Source organism: Mauremys mutica, chromosome 2 (genome assembly GCF_020497125.1).
Source record: "Mauremys mutica isolate MM-2020 ecotype Southern chromosome 2, ASM2049712v1, whole genome shotgun sequence".
NCBI lineage: Eukaryota > Metazoa > Chordata > Testudines > Geoemydidae > Mauremys > Mauremys mutica.
The window spans coordinates 135,310,584-135,331,542 of record NC_059073.1 but is presented as its reverse complement, the minus strand read 5'-3'; the positions used below and the strand labels follow the sequence as shown (position 1 = coordinate 135,331,542).

Sequence of the window (20,959 nt, the reverse complement as noted above, 5' to 3'; positions counted from 1 at the left end):
CCCTCCAAAGCTCATGTATAAACACTGTTCTAGAATGAACCCAAGCTTCAAAGATGGAGCCTGTCCCTCGGAGGTGCTGGGTACTCTGGCTATTGCTGTTGGATCAGGATCCCACCTCTCCCAAGTATTTTCTTCCAGGCCCATCACTAGGGTCTCGGTTTCTTAGTCCTTTGCTGGCCCATTCCCTCCAGTAGCTCTGTGGGGGGGTCCCCATGTCCCGGTGAGGAGAAGGGCTGGAGGGGCCTCTTAGCACAATTCTTATATCCCTCACTGCAGAGATAAGGAGGGAGACAACGCTCCCTCCCCCAGCCCACCCCATCCTGTCAGGTAGACGCCTTTAGGCAGATGGGATTTGCTTCCTTCTCACAAACCTGACCTCAGCCCAGGGGCTGGGAGAGGATCATGAAGAGTTGATTGTAGGCTTAATGTGGGAAGGGTCACAAGAGGCATAGCAGACTCCCCCCCACAAAAAAAACCCAACAAAACCCACCCTAATCTGAGAAGGGTTGCTGAGGGCTGCACTTTAAGCACTGTCTTACTTACACACACACACACTTTTTTCAGATCTCTAAGCACTGGCTGATTGGACCTTTGACTGCCCCACAGTCAATATATCAGTATATTGCACATGGAGCTACTAGTGAAGAGGCAGCAGCATTTCAGCTTTTTGGTAGGATGTGATCCCTGAATACACAGTCTAGAACCTATCTCTCAACCTCATTTTGGGTCTGGGCAAAGATGATCCAAAACACAGAAGTGGGGGGACATATGTTTTTCCTCTGCAGTAACTTTATTCTGACAGGTAAATGTTTTACATTGAGGGCACCCCTAGTCTATGACTCCATGGGCCATGCCTAATTCTCATTGTCACCAAGAAATGCACGCAGCTTGGATCTCACAGCAACAACCGGCAGGGCTGGCTTGCTGCCTGGGTGTGCCCTCTGGCAGAACCAACCCGTGTGGGCTTCCCAGAGCCAGGGTACACCTCTAAGTCTTGCAGCCTGGAAGGAGGTTGCATGTTAGGCCTCCATAGACCACAGGACTGCAGGTTGGGGGCCCCTCTGAATAGCTTCCACTCCTTGAGGACCCCCCTGGACAGGGTGGACATGGGCCGAGGGAGTCCATCTGCACCTGCCATGTGCCTGGCCCATGATGAAAGCCCTGTGTCTGCTGCTCAGTTGGCAGTAGGGTTGGGCTGAGCACCGGACGCTGAACAGTGCCCTCTCCCCTCCCTGCTCATGCTCGCCGCTTCAGCCTCAGGGAGTTGTCCAGGGAGACCAGCTGGTGCAGGAAGCCCCGGTTGGGGATGATGCCGCGGTGGTCCTTGACCGTCTTTATGGCTTCCACCAGGGTCATACGGTGGCGGATCATGAGGTAGGCGAGGACCAAGGTGGCTGAGCGGCTCACCCCAACGGCACAGTGTACAAGGATCCTTCCTGCAGGGAGAAGGGGAGCTGTGTCACAGAGGGGCTACAGCCCCAAGGCCCCACTTCCTGGGGTTAGGGAAGCCCAGGAAATAGTGCGGGTGAGATGGTATCTCCAGTGCAGGAGTTAGGATACAGGGCTAGATGGGCCAGATGGTCACACAATGACAGGGGAGGAGGGTTCTCTTGGAAAAAGCTGACTTTTCATTGAAAAATCAAAATCTGAATTATCTTGATTCAGAAATACTGCTGTGGTGCCTTGTGGGAGCGATCGTTTGAATGGTTCATGCGCTCATTTTCCTCTCTAAGCTGGGTGGACGGGTCAGATGACATCTGCCAGGATGCACTGTAGTGCTTCTTATAAGCATAACAGCACCACAGTCTCTCATTTTGGGCAGGGGAGGTGATGTATCATGGAAGTCCCACAGCCATAGTGAATCATGGGAGATGATGTCTGGCTAGGGAGCCCAGCTCCAACAAGGAGAATGGGAACATGAGGCCACTGAACTACAACTCCCATGAGGCTCTGCTGCAGCATTTTCAATCAATGTATTCCAGTGTATGGCTAAATAGTTCCGTTTTTGGTAGAAAATCAAAAACTTTTTGGTTTGTTTTTTTTCAGTGAAAAAACGAAGCGTTGCATGGAAACCAGATACTTTAGTTTTAGTGAAAAATGTTTAGTCAAAAAAACAATCTTCCTTTGAACAACAGTTTTGACAGCAACATTTTCAACCTGCCCTACTCCACGGTCCCTATGAGCCAGACTCTGAGCTGTGCCTCCTGAATGTGGGAGGCCAAAGATGCTTGTACCCCACTATGCACCTCCTGAATCCTGGTCTCGTCTGGGGACTCCAGATCCATCCCATCCTGCTCTAGATCCACCCCGCAGCCCTGGCTTACCCTTATGCCAGGGGTTGCTTATACTCTCTAGCACCATAGGAATTCCCAGTGTTGTGAGAGGAAGGGATCCACCTCAGATTTGGCCTATTTGTTCCATCAGGGTGGCATGAAAGGGTCAGGCCATGGCCCATAATTGGGGCCTTGCTCCCCTTCCACAATGATGGCTGCTGGGATACTGGGCTAGCTGTACCATTGCTCTAGTCTAGCTGATCCCAGCGTAGATGGAGGTGGCTCTGTTCTGGCGCAGCAGGAGGTTTGATACTGAGCTAGGAGGACCATTGTGCTGGTCCAACATGGTGACCCTGGTGTTATGGTGGCAGTTTCACAGACTCCAGAAGTGGATGGATTTGGGAGGTTTCTCTGAGCCAATCACATGGAGGTGGGAGTGAGGATCCCCATGTCTTGCTAATGGTATCTCCACTGCTTCCAGCACAGAACCCTGGGTGGCATGTTTATAAGGAAAGAAGGCAACTAGAGATGAGAGTGTTGGACACGGCGTCTCCTCTTGCCCAGCCAAGCTCCTCATCCCAACCGCTGCTCCCTCTCCTCCAACCCCTCCTCTGCCCCTCACCTCCTCTCTCGCTCAGCGCCTGGTGGATGAAGTCAGCTGAGGGGTGGAAGTAGGGACTCATGTCGAAGCTGGGCGAGTCGTGGGCCTCGATGCCTAGGTAGCGGATGCCGGTGCCCTCATAGTACTCGGCACCTCCTCTCCACTTGCTGTGTGAGGCATTGAGTATGTGGGTGATGTGCAGGCGGGCCAGCTCACGCCGATTGGCTGCTATATCTCTGCAGAGAAGGGAGCAAAGGGTTAAAATGGGGGATCTTATGTGGTGGCAGCTGAGCAGGGGGAGGCTTCTTGGCAGTGGACTGTGCAAGTATTGTCTGCTAGAACTGGTACTAGGGAGGGGAGAGCTATTGGGCCAGGCCAGCATGGATTTTTGGCTTGAAGGGAACAGGCCAGAAGAAGGCATGGGGGGAGGAGGAGTCATCTGGTGGGTACACTAAAAAAATAAAAAATAGGTCATTCCTCAGCTAGCAATACACATTTCTCTGGACTGGGAGTGGTTGGGTCATTACAAAACCTAAACCTAAACCTAATTTCCCCCTACTGTTACTCACACCTTCTTGTCAACTGTTTGAAATGGGCCACTCTCATTACCACTACAAAAGTGATTTTTCCTCCCTTGGTATCCTACTGTTAATTGAATTGTCTCATTAGACTGACCTCCCACTTAGTAAGGCAAGTCCCATCTTTTCATGTGCTGTGTATTTATACCTGCTACTGTATTTTCCACTCCATGCATCTGATGAAGTGGGTTTTAGCCCACGAAAGCTTATGCCCAAATAAATGTGTTCATTTCTAAGGTGCCACAAGGACTCATTGTTTTTGCTGATACAGACTAACACGGCTACCGCTCTGAAACACATTTCTCTCGTTTTCTTACCCCCAAGTGATTCTAGCCTGGGGCTCCCCACACAGCTCCTGCCAATGGGCCTCAATCCTGACCCACAGCCCCCCTGCTATACCAATCTGGGTTCCCCTTATCCCTTTACAGGTCTGCTAGTGCCCCTTAGTCGTGTACCCTTGGTTTCCCAGACCTCTTGAGCAAAGAATCATAGAAATGTCAGGCTGGGTGAGACCTCAAGAAATCATTGGGCAGGTCTACACTACCCACCGGATTGGCAGGTAATGATCGATTTATCAGGGGTCGATGTATTGTGTCTAGTCTGGATGCAATAAATCAATCCCTGAGTGCTCTCCCATCGACTCCGGTACTCCACCGCTGGGAGAGGCACAGGCGGAGTTGACGGGGGAGCGGCAGCAGTCGACTCAGCGCCATGAAGACACTGCGGTAAGTCAACCTAAATACATATTCTCATAGCTGAAGTTGCGTATCTTAGGTCGATCTCCACCCAGTGTAGACCAGGGCATCTAGTCCAGCCCCCCATGCTGAGGCAGGACCAAGTAACCCTAGACCAGTGGTTCCCAACCTTTTTTGTCTGGCGGGCGCCAGACGATGAGCCAGGGAGGACTGTGGTGGCGGACGAGCATCCTCTGAAATGCCTCCGACTAGCGATGTCATCCAGAGGCGTCGCCGCTGAAATGCCACTGAATTTCGGCAGCATTTCAGTGGATGCTCGTCCGCCGGCCAGTATGCGGGCACACTTAGACGCCCCGGTGGGCGCCATTGTGCCCGCAGGCACCGCGTTGGGTACCCCTGACCTAGAACATTGTTGACAGGTGTTTGTCTAACCTGTTCTTAAAAACCTCCAGTGATGGGGATTCCACAACCTCCCTAGATAACCTGTTCCAATGCTTAACTGTCCTTAGAGCAGTGATACTCAGACCTCAGTGATTCAGGAGCCAAATTAGCAATCAACATTACCCAAAAGAGCCACAGTCGTGTGAATTCGTTTCATTTACTATATATATTTTTTCTTGGATATTCTGACCAAGTATTATTATTCTATCAATGACAATTGGTTAACAACATAGTAAAAGCATCCTGATGAGTTAATAATTTAAACTGGTTAATAATTAAATCACCCAGTGTTTTACCTTAGAGAAAGTTTTTCCTAATATACGACCTAAATCTTCCTTGCTGCAAACTAGGGTGCTTGCTGTGTCCGGTTTGTGTGTGGTGGGTCTTTTTACGTGGATACCTTTACTCTCAGGGGCCATTTTTGAGTGCCACTATCCCGAACGGAAAGGATGGGGACACCCACACATTGTTTTTCTTGTAGCCCCGGCTCCTGGAATCAGTTTATTACTAGGGAATCCCTGCTTTCATTAAAACAAAAAGTAAGTTTTCAGCCCTTGTGGCTGCAGAGAAAAGCTTGAAAACGTGACCTGAATGTGCTACACAGGCTTGGAAACCAGAAGGCTAATAAAAAGAGCCCAAAATTTATTATTTTAAATGGCTCAGGATTTGAGGCTTGGGGGGAAGGGGGCTGCCTGGATGCTTGGCATTGGGAATACTGCACGCACGTGCGCACACACACACATACACACACACACTGGTGCTGCAGTCTCCTCCTCACCAGTCCGTGCTCCTTTTCCACAACTATGCTACCGAGTCCCTTTCCCTCTTCCTTCCCACCCCCACCAATTCCCACTTCCCCTCATGACCTGGGCCCTTACTTACTGGTCTCCCAAGTAGAGTCCTGGCCAGACCTCATCTGCATGGTTACAGGCCGTCTTCCCCGTGTACAGCAGCCTCTCCAGCTCAAAGACACTGAGGATGGGGTGGTTGCTGGTGTCTTCCTGAGACCCCCGGCTGGGTGACCTGGAGCTGCTTCTGGAGAACCTGGACATAAAAGCCATTGGAGCTCCCGAGAGCCACGATGCATCCCAGTGGTCAACAACACTGCTGCTGCTGTCACCCACGGTCCCGTCCTGTAAGTAGTGGATATGCCATTAGGTGACCCCGGCATGGGAGGATTGCCAAGCCCTTCCCCAAGTGATAAGCGATCAGCTCAGAGACTCCCTGCCTCCCTGACACACACACAAATCTAGCGGCTTCTTCCTGAGTGGGAGACCCAGGTCAAGCAGCTTTGGGCTGAGACTCCTGGGTCCACTGGAACTGGGGTGAGTTGGTCGTGCATCAGAATACCTCAAAGCAGCCCTGCAGATCCTCCCAACAACCTGACTATGTGAACAACTAGCTGCAGATGTAGAGCCCTCTCTGCCCATGGGTTCCCAATGTCAGGAGGGGGCACTACATCATCGGCTTCCCTCCTGGAAGGTGGCACATTTGGGGAGAGTTTAATGGGGCCAGAGCACTGAGAACCAAGCAATGGAGGAAGTGGGGTCACCAAAGCCTTCAGCCCACTTGTGCACCCCCTTTCATGGCAAAGAGACAACGTTCCAGCTCTGCTCTGCTGGATCAGTGCCACACTGGCAGACCAGAGTACCCAGGGCTTTCGAATTTATGGCTGCTGCCATCCCTCTGAACTGGCTAGAGGGCACTGGCTGCCAGAATCACTATGCTAACTCAAGAGCGGGCTGTGCCAACCTAGGATTGGAGGAGCTGGCAGGCAGTGAAGACACTGGGCCTGGTGCCAGGCTCTGGGGCTGGGAGGAGAAGCAGGCGGAGGATTTCATATGGTGTCACATGGGGTCTCACTGGGCATCGTCCTGTCGTGTACCAATAAAAACAGTCTAATGGGACGGAGAGGCTGTCTTAACCTCTCTTGGTACAGCAACCCCCCTGCTGCATTTTAAAAGCTTGGAGGCTGCTCTGGGTTTGGGGTGGGAGGCGTTAATTGTAGGGCATGAGACTTTTATTGCTAAGCAATAGAACCCAAGAGGCCTGACTCCTAGTCCTGTGGTCTAGCCACTAGACCATGCTGCCTCCTTTCTCACACCTACAACAAGCCTCCTGGGACAGTCTCACCCGTATGGGGGATGTACCCAGCCTCAGTAACAAAGCCTCAGCCCTGGGAACATTTTTCTTCTTTGCTGCCTTCCTCCTCAATGCAGCCAGCTGAATGCTGCTGCTGTTGATGCGTTGCCTCAGCTGTTGCCTGGAGCTGCCTCCAAGCATTTGGAACCCGTCCAAAGTGTCACATCTCAGCTCCATTCCCATCAGTGGCGCTGCACTGGCCAATTGTTTTCAGAGGCTAAAAGGGGAAATGGAGTGACCTCAGATTTGCCTTGCTGGCTTAGACTATCAGTTTGGTTGGTCTGGCATCCTGCCCTCAGCAAGGGCCAGCAGCCAGTGGTGCCAAAGGAAGAAACCCCTAGACACTTACCTGATTGTGCACAGAGGCTGCAAACATCATGAAGGCACTGCAGAATTTGGAAGGAATCTAGAGAGACCTGCTAAATACTTCCCTCCCTACTGACCTCTCTCAACAGTTTATTCCCTGCAGGGTATTTTGGATGCTGCCTTGAACATGGTTGTGCAGGGTATGGAATAGAGCATTCTGGAGCCAGAGTTCCCCGTCAGCCCTGATATGACTGGATGCAGCTGCCACAGATAGTAATGGGAGCTGCAGCAGCGTATACCATGGTCCAGAGTTGGCCCTATGTCTCCTGCACTCTGCTGAATGTTTGACCTGCTGGCTCCAGGAATAAATACCTGGTAAGCTTGTGGGCAGCACACTACAGCTGGGATCATCATCAGCACAATGCCGTGGGGTGTCTGCCCGCTCATGTTGCAGCAGACCCTTCAGCCTGGGCCCATCCAAGCTTGGCCCATACTGTGCCCCTTAATATAAGGCTACAAGCAGATCCATGGCTGGCTAAGGGTTTGCCTACTGTAATTGGAGGTGTGATTGCAGTTCAGGTAGACATACCTGCACTAGCTTTAATTTACTAGCACGGCTAAAAATAGCAGCGAAGACTTGTCAACACACAGACCCTGGTGCAGGCTGCATATGCAAGTAGATATCCAGAGTTCCGGGTGGGTTTGTATACCTGCAGACATGCCAACTCTCGCAAATCCATTGGGAGAGTCACGATTTCTGAGTAGAGTAAAGCCTCATGAGTCACTCGTGATCTGGCGATAGAACTCTCAAATGTGGATTTTTTTTTTCCCCAGCCCCGCCACATTCTTAAAATGTGTTTCCAGTCCAACAGGAGTTACCCCCACCTTAAACAAAGGAATGTGGTTTCTCCACGGGGCAGTTACTTCCAAAGTACTTTGAAAGACAATGAGAATTCATTTACATATCAGATAAACAAAGCCATCAAGCTATCAAGTAGGGAGAAGAAACAGCACGGTTATACCCAGCAGGGAAGAGAAACTTCATCTGAGACATAAAGAAGGGGGGCAGGGCCAAATCTCAAATAAGCAATTGAATCACTGGAAAAAAAAATCCTGACGTTTGACAGTTCTAAAAGTGAGGCTTAATTTTATTTAGAAATCCTGCCAGCTGCCCTGGGCACAGCTAGGACTCCAGCTGTCAGCCCCAGGCGGTTGCTCCCCTGCTCGCTTGGTAAATGGGAGAGGGGACCCCACTGCAGCCCCCCAGGCCTAGGAAGGGTGAAGAACCCTAAGGAGCAGAGGTGAGGCTGTGGGCTGCAGGGGGGCTGAAGTGAGGAGGGTGGGTGTACTGATGGGGTGGGGGCCTGTACTGATGGTGGGTTCTGAGCAGATGGGGTGGTGCTGGGAGGGTGAACTGAAGGCAGTGGGGGTCGATAGGGCAGGGGCGCTGAAATGATGGGGTGGAGATGATGGGGGCTTGGGGCTGAATTGAGTGGGGTTGGGTGGGGACAGAACTGATGGGAGACTGGGGGACAGGATTAATTGCTGGGCAGGAGATCAGCAGATGTGGGGGTAAGAGCTCCTGCAGCAGGGGCCAAAATCACCTTACCCAGTACACATGGGAGAGTGGGTGACACTAATAGTCGCATGCACACACCTTATGATGGGCAGGGGGAATTCAAACATCAAGAGACCAATTAAAAAAAAATCTTTTTAAAAAAGTCATGATTTTTGGGCCAATCTCATGATTTTGGTGGCCCCGACTCCTGATTTTTGATCTCTGGAAGTTGACAATACTGCTAGTTTTAGCTGCATTAGCTAGATTTAAGCTAGCAGGGGTATGCCTGCTTGAGCTGCAACCCCACCTTTGATTGCAGTGGAGACAAGCCTGAGAATCTGTGGGGCAGATCCACTCTGGCATGTAACTCGATAGGCCTCACCGATGTATCTGACCCTCATCTTCTGCCCCCAACACCCACTGGGTGCTGATGTGCAGTGGGCTCTAGCTGGTAAATATCACCAATTGCTACCTGATATACAAGACCTAGAGCAAGTTCCCAAAGCTCCATTGCTACTTGGGAGATGTGGCTAACAGGTACATGGCTGCCTCTGCCACTCCTGCCATTCTCATGCTGCGCTCGGAGGGAGGAGAGAGACAGATAGACAGACAGACCCTGCCTACACACACGGCTGCTCTGCATAGATGTTATCGCACCCGGGCAGGCTGCCCAACCCCACACACTCAGCAAAGAGACAGAAAGACAGACAAACGGGAGGCAGGAGGGAGACACCCACCCCTGTTACTCTACCTTTGTGCAGGCTGTGATTTCTCAGCTCAGGGTGAGTTTTCTAGTCAGATCCAGTCGGCCATGTCTTCCTACTGCTGCAGCTCTTGCTGCTGCCGCCGCTGCTGCTGTAGGAAGGCTGATATACGAACATCTATTTTAAGCCATGACATGTCCAGAGGCAGGTTTGTTTATATCATCGTGTGTGTGTGTGTGTGGGTGGAGGTGGGGGGAGAGAGAGAAAGCAGAGGGAGATTGACACAAACACAGAACATCCCATGCAAACACACACATGTAGGTGCATGCACACACATAGAGCCATACATATAAACACACACACACACACACATATGCACATATTCCTATGCATGGAAATTCACATGCACAGCCACAAGAATATACACATGCATCCAACCACACACCAATTCTTCTCCATATCTCTGAAAGCCTATTCTACTGATGAAAAGCGCCATCTAAGAGCTAGTTATTATTATGAATAGTAATAATAATGGGAATAGAGTCATAGGGTTTAAGGCCAGAAGGGACCGCCAGATCATCCAGTCTGATCTGTATATAACAGACCACCAGTGCCACCCAGCACCCGCACACTAAACCCAACAACTGAAATGAGACCAAAGTATGACAGCCTGCAGGAGACAAGACTATGATGTGCTGCAGGCAGAGAATAGGAGGAACCAAGGTGCATCAGTGCCCGAGTCACCTGCAATGTCAAGAAATGGTTAAGTCAGATATACTCAGATAAATCAGCATGGATTCACCAAGGGCAAGTCATGCCTGACTAACCTAATTGCCTTCTATGAGGAGATAACTGGCTCTGTGGATGAGGGGAAAGCAGTGGATGTGTTATTCCTTGACTTTAGCAAAGTTTTTGATATGGTCTCCCACAGTATTCTTGCCAGCAAGTTAAAGAAGTATGGGCTGGATGAATGGACTATAAGGTGGATAGAAAGTTGGCTAGATCATTGGGCTCAACAGGTAGTGATCAATGGCTCCATGTCTAGTTGGCAGCCGGTATCAAGTGGAGTGCCCCAAGGGTCGGTCCTGGGGCTGGTTTTGTCCAATATCTTCATTAATGACCTGGAGGATGGCGTGGACTCTCAGTAAGTTTGCAGATGACTCTAAACTGGGAGAAGTGTTAGATACGCTGGAGGGTAGGGATAGGATACAGAGGGACCTAGACAAATTAGAGGACTGGGCCAAAAGAAACCTGATGAGGTTCAACAAGGACAATTGCATAGTCCTGCACTTAGGATGGAAGAATCCCATGCACTGCTACAGACTAGGGACTGAATGGCTAGGCAGCAGTTCTGCAGAAAAGGACCTAGGGGTTACAGTGGATGAGAAGCTGGATATGAGTTAACAGTGTGCCCTTGTTGCCAAGAAGGCTAACGGCATTTTGGGCTGTATAAGTAGGGGCATTGCCAGCAGATCGAGGGACGTGATCATTCCCCTCCCAACACTGGTGAGGCCTCATCTGGAGTAGTGTGTCCAGTTTTGGGCCTCACACTACAAGAAGGATGTGGAAAAATTGGAGAGTCCAGCGTAGGGCAACAAAAATGATTAGGGGGCTGGAGCACATGACTTATGAGGAGAGGCTGAGGGAACTGGGATTATTTAGTCTGCAGAAGAGAAGAATGAGGGGGGATTTGATAGCTGCTTTCAACTACCTGAAAGGGGGTTCCAAAGAGGATGGATCTAGACTGTTCTCAGTGGTAGCAGATGACAGAACAAGGAGTAATGGTCTCAAGTTGCAGTGGGGGAGGTTTAGGCTAGATGTTAGGAAACACTATTTCACTAGGAGGGTGGTGAAGCACTGGAATGGGTTACCTAGGAAGGTGGTGGAATCTCCTTCCTTAGAGGTTTTTAAGGTCAGGCTTGACAAAGCCCTGGCTGGGATGATTTAGTTGGGGATTGGTCCTGTTTTGAGCAGGGGATTGGACTAGATGTCCTCCTGAGGTCCCTTCCAACCCTATTATTCTATGAACCCTGGCTCCCCCAGGCTGCAGAGGAAGGCAAAAACCCACTAAGTCACTCCCAACTTGATGTGGGGAAAAATTCCTTCCCAACACCACCTATGGCAATCAGTTAGACCCTGTGGAATGCTCAGTGCCACCTCAGAGCCCTGTCCCTCCCTGTCCTATGTCCCATCTCTAGCTGTGGTTATCCCTGCTGCTTCAGAGCAAGGAGATTAAAAAAAACCCTCCAGAATACACTAGGGGGCAACAAATCCCTTCCTGACCCCTGCAGGTGGCCAGTTTAAACCCTGAAGCATGAGCTTTTAGGAATGGTGCCTGAGAAATGATTGCTCAAAGAAAGAAGTCAGCACAGCTCCGACCATCTCATCCCAGGTGGTGCATCATCCTTCCAGTTCACCTGAGAGAGCAGCTGCTGATAGCTCACAGAGACCTGGTGTGTCTTCGCTGTAGTAGCATGCAAGGTGCATGTTGAATGTGGTCACAGTGTGAGGGACTCATCTGCACGTGGGGCCAGATTTCCCAAAGAGCTCATCACCCAGCAGCTACTATTGTACCCTTCTGGGCAGATTTCCAACAAAGCTCAACACCCAGTGTGTACCCAGTATGCTGGGCTCTCCTGAAAGTCTTCCCCCCAGCTGGCTGATACAGCCCACCCCCATCTTCTTGGGTGATAGGAGGAGGTATTGGGCTGATACCCATCATGGGAGGGCTATGGGAAGGTAAGCAGAGGCTGTGGGTACTCAAGGGCAAGTGAAGGCAAAAGTCACTGAGTGAACCTGAATGAAGGCAGCTTGGGCCACCATCTCCATCTCTTCTTTCTTTTCTTTCCTTGCCCATCTTTCAATGGCACCTCAGGAAGTTGGTCTTTGCCTTTGACAATAGGGTCGGGTACACTAGCATAAAACTAGAGAAACGCAGCGGGGAACCAGACCCACCTTCCAGCTGGGTGGCCAGCACTGGTCAGGAGCTCAAGTTTGATGGTAAAAAAGGTCCAAGATGAGACTTGGCATTTCTGGTGCAAAGTCAGGGTTCCCTGACAGGGGTGCCAGTGCTGTTTTAACATCTCACTTTAAAACACAGCGATCACAGTGAGGACAGAAAGCTGCAAGACGGGAGGAAGCTTGGCTGCGTGTCTGGAAGGATACCTTGGATACCCTCATGTAGTTCCACTGATTTCTATGGGAGACCACATGCACAAGGGCAAGAGTTTGGGTCCAAGACGCTCCCAGGGAGCTATGGGTTCTTGGGGAAAACCACCAGCCCCTTTTTGCTGGTTAGGATTTACCAAATTCTTTCAGAGAGGATTCAGCCACATATCTCGCTAACGTTTGTTTCCTGGCTTTGCCAAATCAATCTGCTGTGTAATTATCCCCAGGGTGCCTCTGAAATGGTAGCTACAGCAGCGAGCTGAGGAGGATTTGACAGGATCCTGTGTTAACTAGCTGGTTACACACACGGTGCTGACTGGAGGGAGGGAGAACGTGTATAATACCTTTAATGACTGTGTTGCTGCAGCCAGTTCCAGGGATGGGGAAGAAAGGTACAGCCTGCCACCGCCATCCACTGGAGGCATCAGAAGCCATTCTGCTCCTCCAAGAGCAGCCTCACTGCCTCTTGGGCTGGGGTATCCAGGCCCTCTGCCTGTAAGAAAACCAGCCAGCTGCTAGCAGCTCCAGGCAACAGAAGGAAAGAGATGGGTTGCTGATCCTTCCCTTTGGCCCCCACTGAAGCCCCACACATATGCAGCTCTCTGTATGTTATGTGGGCTGCATCCACACAATACGCATACTACTTGTATGGCCCTGAGGATGTCACATGGGCCACAGCTGTGCTGTGCTGATTGTGCTGCAAGTGGCCTGAAATCCATGGGTTGCGAACCACTGCACTATAGCCATTGTTCTCCCTCCCTCTCTTGTCCTCACTGCTTGTTATCATCACTTAAATATGAGACAGATTTTTGCAGCAAGGACCTGGCATGGTGGTAAAGTATCCTGCATACCTATGGTCCCGCAACAATGATCCATGACTCCAGGGAATGCTGATGGGCAATAGGGGTCTTCGCATGTAGGTCACTGGTCTGGGGCAGCAGTAATCAAAAGCTTTTGCCATCTGGATGTTGTTTGGTGACTTATGTGAAATGAACTGATGGGAGGGGATACATAATTTTGTGGCTATGGTAGCAGACTGGAGAGCTATGGTTGGTCCCTAGCTCTGCCACTGACTCCCTGTGTGACCTTGGGCCAGTCATGTAGGACCAAATTTTTAAAGGTCTTTAGGTGCCTCATTCACACTGAAATCAGTTGAAATCAACAGGAGTTAGGCACCTAGATACCTTTAAATATCTGGCCCTTAGTCTCTCTCTGTGCCTCAATCTACCATCTGTATAATGGGGATAGTATTACTGCATACTGGAAGATGGATTTGTTGATATTTAGAAGGCTCTTAGATACTATGGTGATTGGGACTGTATAACTACATAGAAGGGTGTACCTAGTGGACAGGAGTCCATAATACATCTGCACCCCTTGCTGGTAGTCTCAGCAGAGAAGCGAAGAATATTATGGACCTGGAGACGGTAATATATTTACTTGCGATATTTAATCCAATCTCTACATGCTGCATGAACCTCCAGAGAAAATATGATTCCTGATAAACAAGGGAGACAAGACTGGAACTCAAGCTTTGTGGAAGCATGCATGTTTGTCTGTATTGGTTTTGTTGAAAAAATGCCACCTCAAGAATAAGGATTGTGATTCTACATAACATGATAGAGACTGAACTCCCCACTTATTCCTGGAAGTGTCATGGCAGAGGAACATTGGCCAGGCAGTGTAAGGGGAAGATTACACTTCCACTGCCCTGTGCAATACCTTTAATGTGGATAAACAGAGGCCTTTGCTTCCCTGGGCCACCAGTCAAGGACTGTTCACACAATTCACATTGAAAAAGAAAAGCTTCTAATGCCCATCAGTCATGTGTAAATCTGAATAAAAAAAATCTCTGAGAAATAAAATTAGGTGGATAAATGTTTTGGCTTAGTGCTGCCTGTAGGGCACTTACTGGTCATTTAACGGGGAGGATTTTCATTCTGCATGTTTCTACTCCAATAATAATAATGGAGATGCTTTGAAAAGTAGCCAAACTCTGTAGCAGAGCCAATGAATGCCTTTCACATAATGAAATTTCAGGCACTTTGAAATGCCTGGGCAGCCACATAGAGTAAAAATGTCAACAAGCCATCTCCTGATTAAGTTAAGGGAAGTCGCTCAGATATGAAAAATGGAGCTATGTGCATAATCTACCCCCCCGCCTACCTCTCCCTAAACATTGGTCCTGGAGCAGAAAGTGATTTGCTTCCTCCTTCCCGGCTGGGGTTTTTACTTGCTGAGCGGCTTAGTGCATTTCTTATGAAGCGTGTCTCTTTCAAAGATAAGGGGCAGCTCGAAATATGTGTGCAGTCTCAGTGGAAACATGGACACTCTTTGGGTTTTGTGGTGACTCCTGCATGCAGGACTGGGCGGTTGATTTACCCCAGCTGAGGATCTGGCCCTTACCAGCCACGTTTGCATGCCTCTTGAAATAGGAGTTACTTCCGCAACTTAACCCCCACCCTCTTGATACAAGGTGGGGAGATGGCAGGTGTACGGATCCCACAGAATCCAGGTGCCACAAAAGTCAATCTCACCTACCAGTTTGCAGCCTTGTTGAGACAATGTTCAGCCACAAACAAAATTAATTCTCGGCTGATTCAACGTTGACACGAGCTACGCCAGGGATGAATCGGTATATGACACCTCTAGTCCTCCGCCCTCCCAGAGAGGAGAAATGGGAGAGGAACCCCTGGCTTAATCAATGCTGTGTCAAGAATCCAACGTGGACTATAGGATAGCGTGGGTCATTCTGGACAATGTAAAAGAGAGAGAGGGAAGAATTCATCCCTGCCTGTGTCCCCTTTGCATGAGAAACAGCAGCCAAAAGGGGTGGCAAAGCAGCCGTATGACGCTCCATGGAGAATATCACCGGGGAGGGGTCTGGCATAATGACTCTATACTCTCTTCCTGGCAAGAGCCCCTGGTGCAGAGCACATGCCAGCAGCATGCTGGGGGTGGGTTGCAGGATTTAAAAGGGGTGTCCGGCCTTAGCTATTTGCAGGTACGCCCACGCCCAGAAGGACTATTGCAATCAGGGCACAAGAGCTGCTTTAATCTGCTCTGGAGGGCAAATTAGCCTCCAGCATTCCCCCCAATAGGCAAGGTGCAAGCCGCCCCCAGCACGCCCTCTCTGTGCTGGGCTCAATGCCAGGGCTAGGGAGACAGAGCCTCACAGAGCTTGCAAGAGAGACAAAGCAACAGGCACCTCCGTGAAGGAGTTCATGGATGCAGCCACTGGGGGCTGCTCTGGTTATACATAAATCACATCATGTGCATTATCTCGACTGCAGTAAAACACAGAAAATGGAACACAAGGGAATAAATTGCAGTGTCTGAGGAGTTTTAGAGCTGCCGCTTCCCAGCTTCAGACTCCAGATGCATGCAGATTTGCTGTGGGCCTCACAGCCCTATTTTAAAGATCAGAGATCAATCACTGGGTATTTATGCACTAAACACAGCGCATCCAACGGCCACCTGGAAAGCGCAGTAGCCAGAGTTTATTATATTCGCTCATAAACAAGAGAGGATTTACATGTTTCATTGAACATCTGCCATCCAATAGACCGATCACAGAAGGAGGCTGGCAGAAAGAGAGATTGTATTAGAGAGGGTATAAATGGCTGCAGTGCAGCAGGGTAAGGTTAAAGCCATTGCATAAGAACATAAGAAAAAGAATGGCCACACTGGGACAGATCAATGATCCATCTAGTTCAGTATCCTCTCTTCCAACAGTGGCCAGTGTCAGATGCTTCAGAAGGAATGAACAGAATAGGGAAATTTTTGAGTGATCCATCCCCTGTCATCCAGTCCCAGCATTTAGCAATCGGAGGCTTAGGGACACCCCGAGCATGGGGTTGCGTCCCTGACCTTCTTGGCTAAATTCCATTGATGGACCTATCCTCCATGACTTAGTGAATTCTTTTTGAACTCAGTTATATTTTTGGTCTTCACAACATCCCCTGGCAATGAGTTCCACGGGTTGACTCTGCGTTGGGTGAAGAAGTACTTCCTTCTGTGTGTTTTAAACCTGCTGCCTATTAATTTCATTGAGTGGCTCCTGATTCTTGTGTTATGTGAAGGGGTAAATAACATTTCCTTATTCAATTTCTCCATGTCATTCATGATTTTATAGACCTCTATCATATCCCTGTTAGTCATCTCTTTTCTAAGCTGAACAGTCTCAGTCTTTTAAATCTCTCCTTATGTGGAAATTCTTCCATACCCCTAATCGTTTTTGTTGCCCTTTTCTGTACCTTTTCCAGTTCTAATATATCTTATTTAAGATGGGCTGACCAGAACTGCACACAGTATTCAACGTGTGGGTGTTCAATAGCTGTATATCATGGCATTATGATATTAACTGTCTTATTATTTCTCCCTTTCCTAATGATTCCTAACATTCTGTTCACTTTTTGACTGCCACGGCGCATTGAGCAGTTGTTTTCAGAAAACTACCCACAATGACTCCAAGATCTTTCTTGAGTGTTAACAGCTAATTTAGACCCCATCATTTTGTATGTATAGTTGGGATTATGTTTTCCAAGGTGCATTACTTTACATTTATCAATAGTGAATTTCATCTGCCATGCTGTTGCCCAGTCACCAAGTTTTGTGAAATCCCTTTGTAACTTTTTGCAGTCTGCTTTGGACTTAACTATCTTGAGTAATTTTGTATCATCTGCAAATTTTGCCACCTCACTAAGACAGAATTTATGATCCTTTCTATTTTCCTCAGAAGGATTTGACTTACTATTTTTAAAGGATGCTTTTTTACCTCCAGCCACCTCTTTTAGTCTGTTGTTTAGCCACGATGACATTTTTTGGTCCTTTTGCTGGTTTTTGTTGTTGTTATACATTTAATTTGAGCCTCTATTATGGTGTTTTAAAAAAGTTTCCATGCTGCTTGCAGGCATCACACTCTTGTGACCGCAGGTGGGTGGCTTAACTGAGAAGCAGGCACACAAAAGGAGGGAGCTCAGAGGGTGTGGGAAGGGAGGATGGTATGGGATAGGAAAGCAGCATGAATGCAGGACACTGATAGAAGCTTTCAACTGGGTCTCTCTTACAGGGTGCACCAGAAGGGCAGATAGAAAATACAAGAGGCTCTGTAGGATGGGACCCCTGCCTAGCAGGTATCTGAGGGAGTGAGCAGAATGGCCCCGTGACGGATAGTTGTTGGAACCCTGACGCACCTGCTATCGGCATGTGACAGTTAAAGGCATCATGGCAGCCACCTGTCCCATGGCAATTCCCTACCATCAGGGCAGCACCCCTCCCTGAGCAAAAGCAGGTGTGGGAAGCAGTCGTGCTCTGAAGAGGGGACTGTACATAGTCCCAAGGAGACAGGCAATGCCACAGCTGGGTAAGTCCAATGAATAGTCTGCCACATGAGTTTATCTACTGCATTCATAACAAGGGAGAGGTGACCACTGCCCAAACTCTGTGTGAGTTTGGAGCTGGGTCTGGACTTCCCAGCTCAGGGCCATGAGGTCTGTTCCCATCCTTCTCATTCAGCTTCTCTATAGGACCCAGAGAGGGAGGAACGTTGCATTTGAGCCTCCCCCTTTTCTCATCAAATTGGTTAGTAACAGCGGACAATGTTTATTCAGGCAAAAGATTCCAAGGAATGAGGCCAATGCTCAAACAAGCAGGTCCCCATAGTTACTTAGAGAGAGGGGATGTCGCCCATAAGGTACATTTTATTATCATTATTTTGCAGATTTAGATCAACAAAAGCTTTGTTTTCCCTGGGCCTGTGTGTGTGTGTGCGAGCGCATGTGTAAATGGAAGAGAAATGACTGATTGTAGTGAGGCGGTCTGGGTCCCAGCCGCACCTGAGAAGGGGGAGCCAGAACCGCTGCCACAGTGGGCGGAGCCATTGCCGCCTGTCCCCGCCCCCCGGAAGTCAAGGGGCGGGACAGGAAGTATAAAAACCCCGGCCCAGCGCTCAGTTGCAGCCCGGCGGCCGGAGAGGACAGACGCTCCTGACCGAGCTCCTGCTGGACCGAGCCTGCCCCGAGCCAGGTATCCTGAAGAAGGCTGGCCGAGCCTCCCCCGAGCACGGTACCCCGAGGAGGACTGGCCGAGCCTCCCCCGAGCACGGTACCCCGAGGAGGACTGGCCGAGCCTCCCCCGAGCACGGTACCCCGAGGAGGACTGGCCGAGCCTCCCCCGAGCACGGTACCCCGAGGAGGACTGGCCGAGCCTTCCCCGGGCCCGGTACCCCGAGGAGCTACCCAAGCGTAACCCGGACCTGCGTCCTGAGGAGCAGCCCGAGCTAGCCGACACTCAGCACGACGAGGAGCCCATGGTGTTGGACCCAGCGCCGGACACCGGTACTTAGCAGGTACCCATGGAGTGGGAAATGGAAAGTAGCCTGGGGGTAGCTGACCCCAGTCTGGCTACAGCAGACATTGAGCTGATGTTGGTGTGTTGCGGTCAGGACCCCACCGACCCAGCAGCAGACTAACTGCTGCTGTTAGGGCCCCGGGCTGGGACACAGTGGAGTGGGTGGGCCTGTGTCCCCCCTGCCACCCCACTCATGGGTGGCAGTCTCCCCCTCACCCCAGCGCTCAGACAGTGAGCCCTGAACTATTGCTGTTGCTCAGCCCCTGCCAAGGGCCTGAGCCCTGAACTATTGCTGTTGGTTGCCCCGCCCTGACTGAGGGCTTGGGGCTTAAACTACTGACTCTGTGTGCCCCGCCCTGCCTGAGGGTCTGAGCTAGAACTGCTGTTTTGCTGCCCCGCCCTGCCTGAGGGTCTGAGCTAGAACTGCTGTTTTGCTGCCCCGCCCTGCCTGAGGGTCTGAGCTAGAACTGCTGTTTTGCTGCCCCGCCCTGACTGAGGGTCTGAGCTAGAACTGCTGTTTTGCTGCCCCGCCCTGACTGAGGGTCTGAGCTTCATTGACTGTTTGTTTTGCTCAGCCCCTGCCTGAGGGTCTGAGCTCGTGGACCTTCAGAGACTGACTTGCAGATTTAGGCCGTGTAGTGACGCGGCCTGGCTCCCGGCCGCACCTGAGACGGCCGAGCCCCCACACCGGACCCATACACTGATGGTTGCTGTACTTGTCTGCCATTGAGCAGAGCAGGTGCATTGAGCGACAGCTTAATACCCTGTTTGCAGACCCTTATGCCTATGGATTCCCTCGCAAAGTCTCTTGTAAACATCAGATACATCTTAGCAGCAAATCAGACCCTGCAAGTGAGCCAGCAGCACCAGGCAGCTGCCTACCTCTGTTGATTCATTGGGACCTTATAGCAAAGGAAGGTGGCAGAGAGTTATCTGGGGGGCAAGTGACATGCTCTGAAGCTTGAGCGTTGTTTGCAGTGCCTCTGGGATGTAATGATGGGGACCCAGAGGGATGTTGCATTCTATCACTTTGTAGCTGGTTTCAGAATTCCCAGGGCCGGGGAGCAAATGCATAAGTAGATGCAGGAGAGAGGCGTCATCAGGCAGAAGGAGTGCAGAGGCCTGAGAGGGGACAAGTGTACATGTGACTGAGCATAAGCAGTCAAACCAGGTGCTTCCAGTTCATTTGATGGAAAAAGAAGAGCAGCTTGGTAGGGAGAGGCAGCTGGGAGATCTGGGTTATATTTCTGAGCTCTGTCACGGATTCACTATGTGACCTGCAACAAGTCACTTTGCCTCTCTCTGCCTCAGTTCCCCATATGTGAAATAGGGGTGATAATACAGCTTTTATCTCTCTTGTCTATTGAGACATAAGCTCTTTGGGGTGGGGAATTATCACTTCCCCAGCACAATGGGGACCCAATCTTGGACGGGGTCTCTTGTAATACAAATAATGTCTTTTAATACAAATAAGAATTATGACCTGGCAAATCACGTTCATTTCCCATCTGTCAAATGAAGAAGAGAACACAGCATACAGATAAGGCTTCCATCACCACAGCAGCTCAGCACATCAGAACCTTTAACATTTTTATCCTCACAACACCTCTGTCAGGTAGAGAAGTGCAGTTATCCTTACTGTACAGAGAGGCTAAGTGATTGGCCCAAGGTCACACTGGAAATCTGTAGCCAAGCAGGGCTATGCCCCCCCACATTCTCCTAAGCCCCAGGCTAACACCCTAACCAGTCAATCATTCTTCCTCTCCTGACCTGCCTTACTTCATGAAGGAATGTTTGCAAAGCACACAGTGAGCCTGAGCTGGAAAGTGCTGGAGGAAGGAAAAGGTTTATATATTTATTACTATTATCAGAGGAGCCCTAGTCGTGGAGCAGGACCCCACTGTGCTAGGTATTGCATTCTAAGGCAGGGGTCGGCAACCTCTGGCATGTGGCTCGCCAGGGTAAGCACCCTGGCAGGCCGGGCCAGTTTGTTTACCAGCCACATCGGCAGGTTTGGCAGACCGTGGCTGCTACTGGCCGTGGTTCGCTATCCCAGGTCAATGGGGGTGGGGAGGGGAGGATGGGCTGAAGGATGTGCTGGTCGCAGCTTCCCGCCACCCCCATTGGCCTGGGACGGCGAAC

The 20,959-nt window shown here is 50.2% G+C and overlaps 1 protein-coding gene across 1 annotated transcript; it reads right to left on the bottom strand.

The window, feature by feature from the left end:
- Positions 1-801: 801 nt before the first annotated feature.
- DUSP26 (dual specificity phosphatase 26) lies at positions 802-9,466 on the bottom strand. Its single transcript, XM_045006688.1, has 4 exons — positions 9,346-9,466; positions 5,471-5,721; positions 2,896-3,110; positions 802-1,436 (listed from the first exon to the last, which is right to left on the bottom strand). Exons 2-4 carry the CDS (start codon positions 5,647-5,649, stop codon positions 1,237-1,239), a joined length of 594 nt encoding a protein of 197 aa, XP_044862623.1. The 5' UTR covers positions 5,650-5,721; positions 9,346-9,466; the 3' UTR covers positions 802-1,236.
- Between the last annotated feature and the right edge of the window lie 11,493 nt (positions 9,467-20,959).

What these genes read in the sequence shown, in the direction of transcription:
- DUSP26 (XM_045006688.1), bottom strand. Translation starts at nt 5,649, where the DNA reads ATGGCTTTTATGTCCAGGTTCTCCAGAAGCAGCTCCAGGTCACCCAGC. An exon ending in GGACTCTACTTGGGAGACCA is followed by an intron (nt 3,111 to 5,470) that starts GTAAGTAAGGGC and finishes CCTTCTCTGCAG; the next exon opens with AGATATAGCAGCCAATCGGC. An exon ending in GGCGCTGAGCGAGAGAGGAG is followed by an intron (nt 1,437 to 2,895) that starts GTGAGGGGCAGA and finishes TTCTCCCTGCAG; the next exon opens with GAAGGATCCTTGTACACTGT.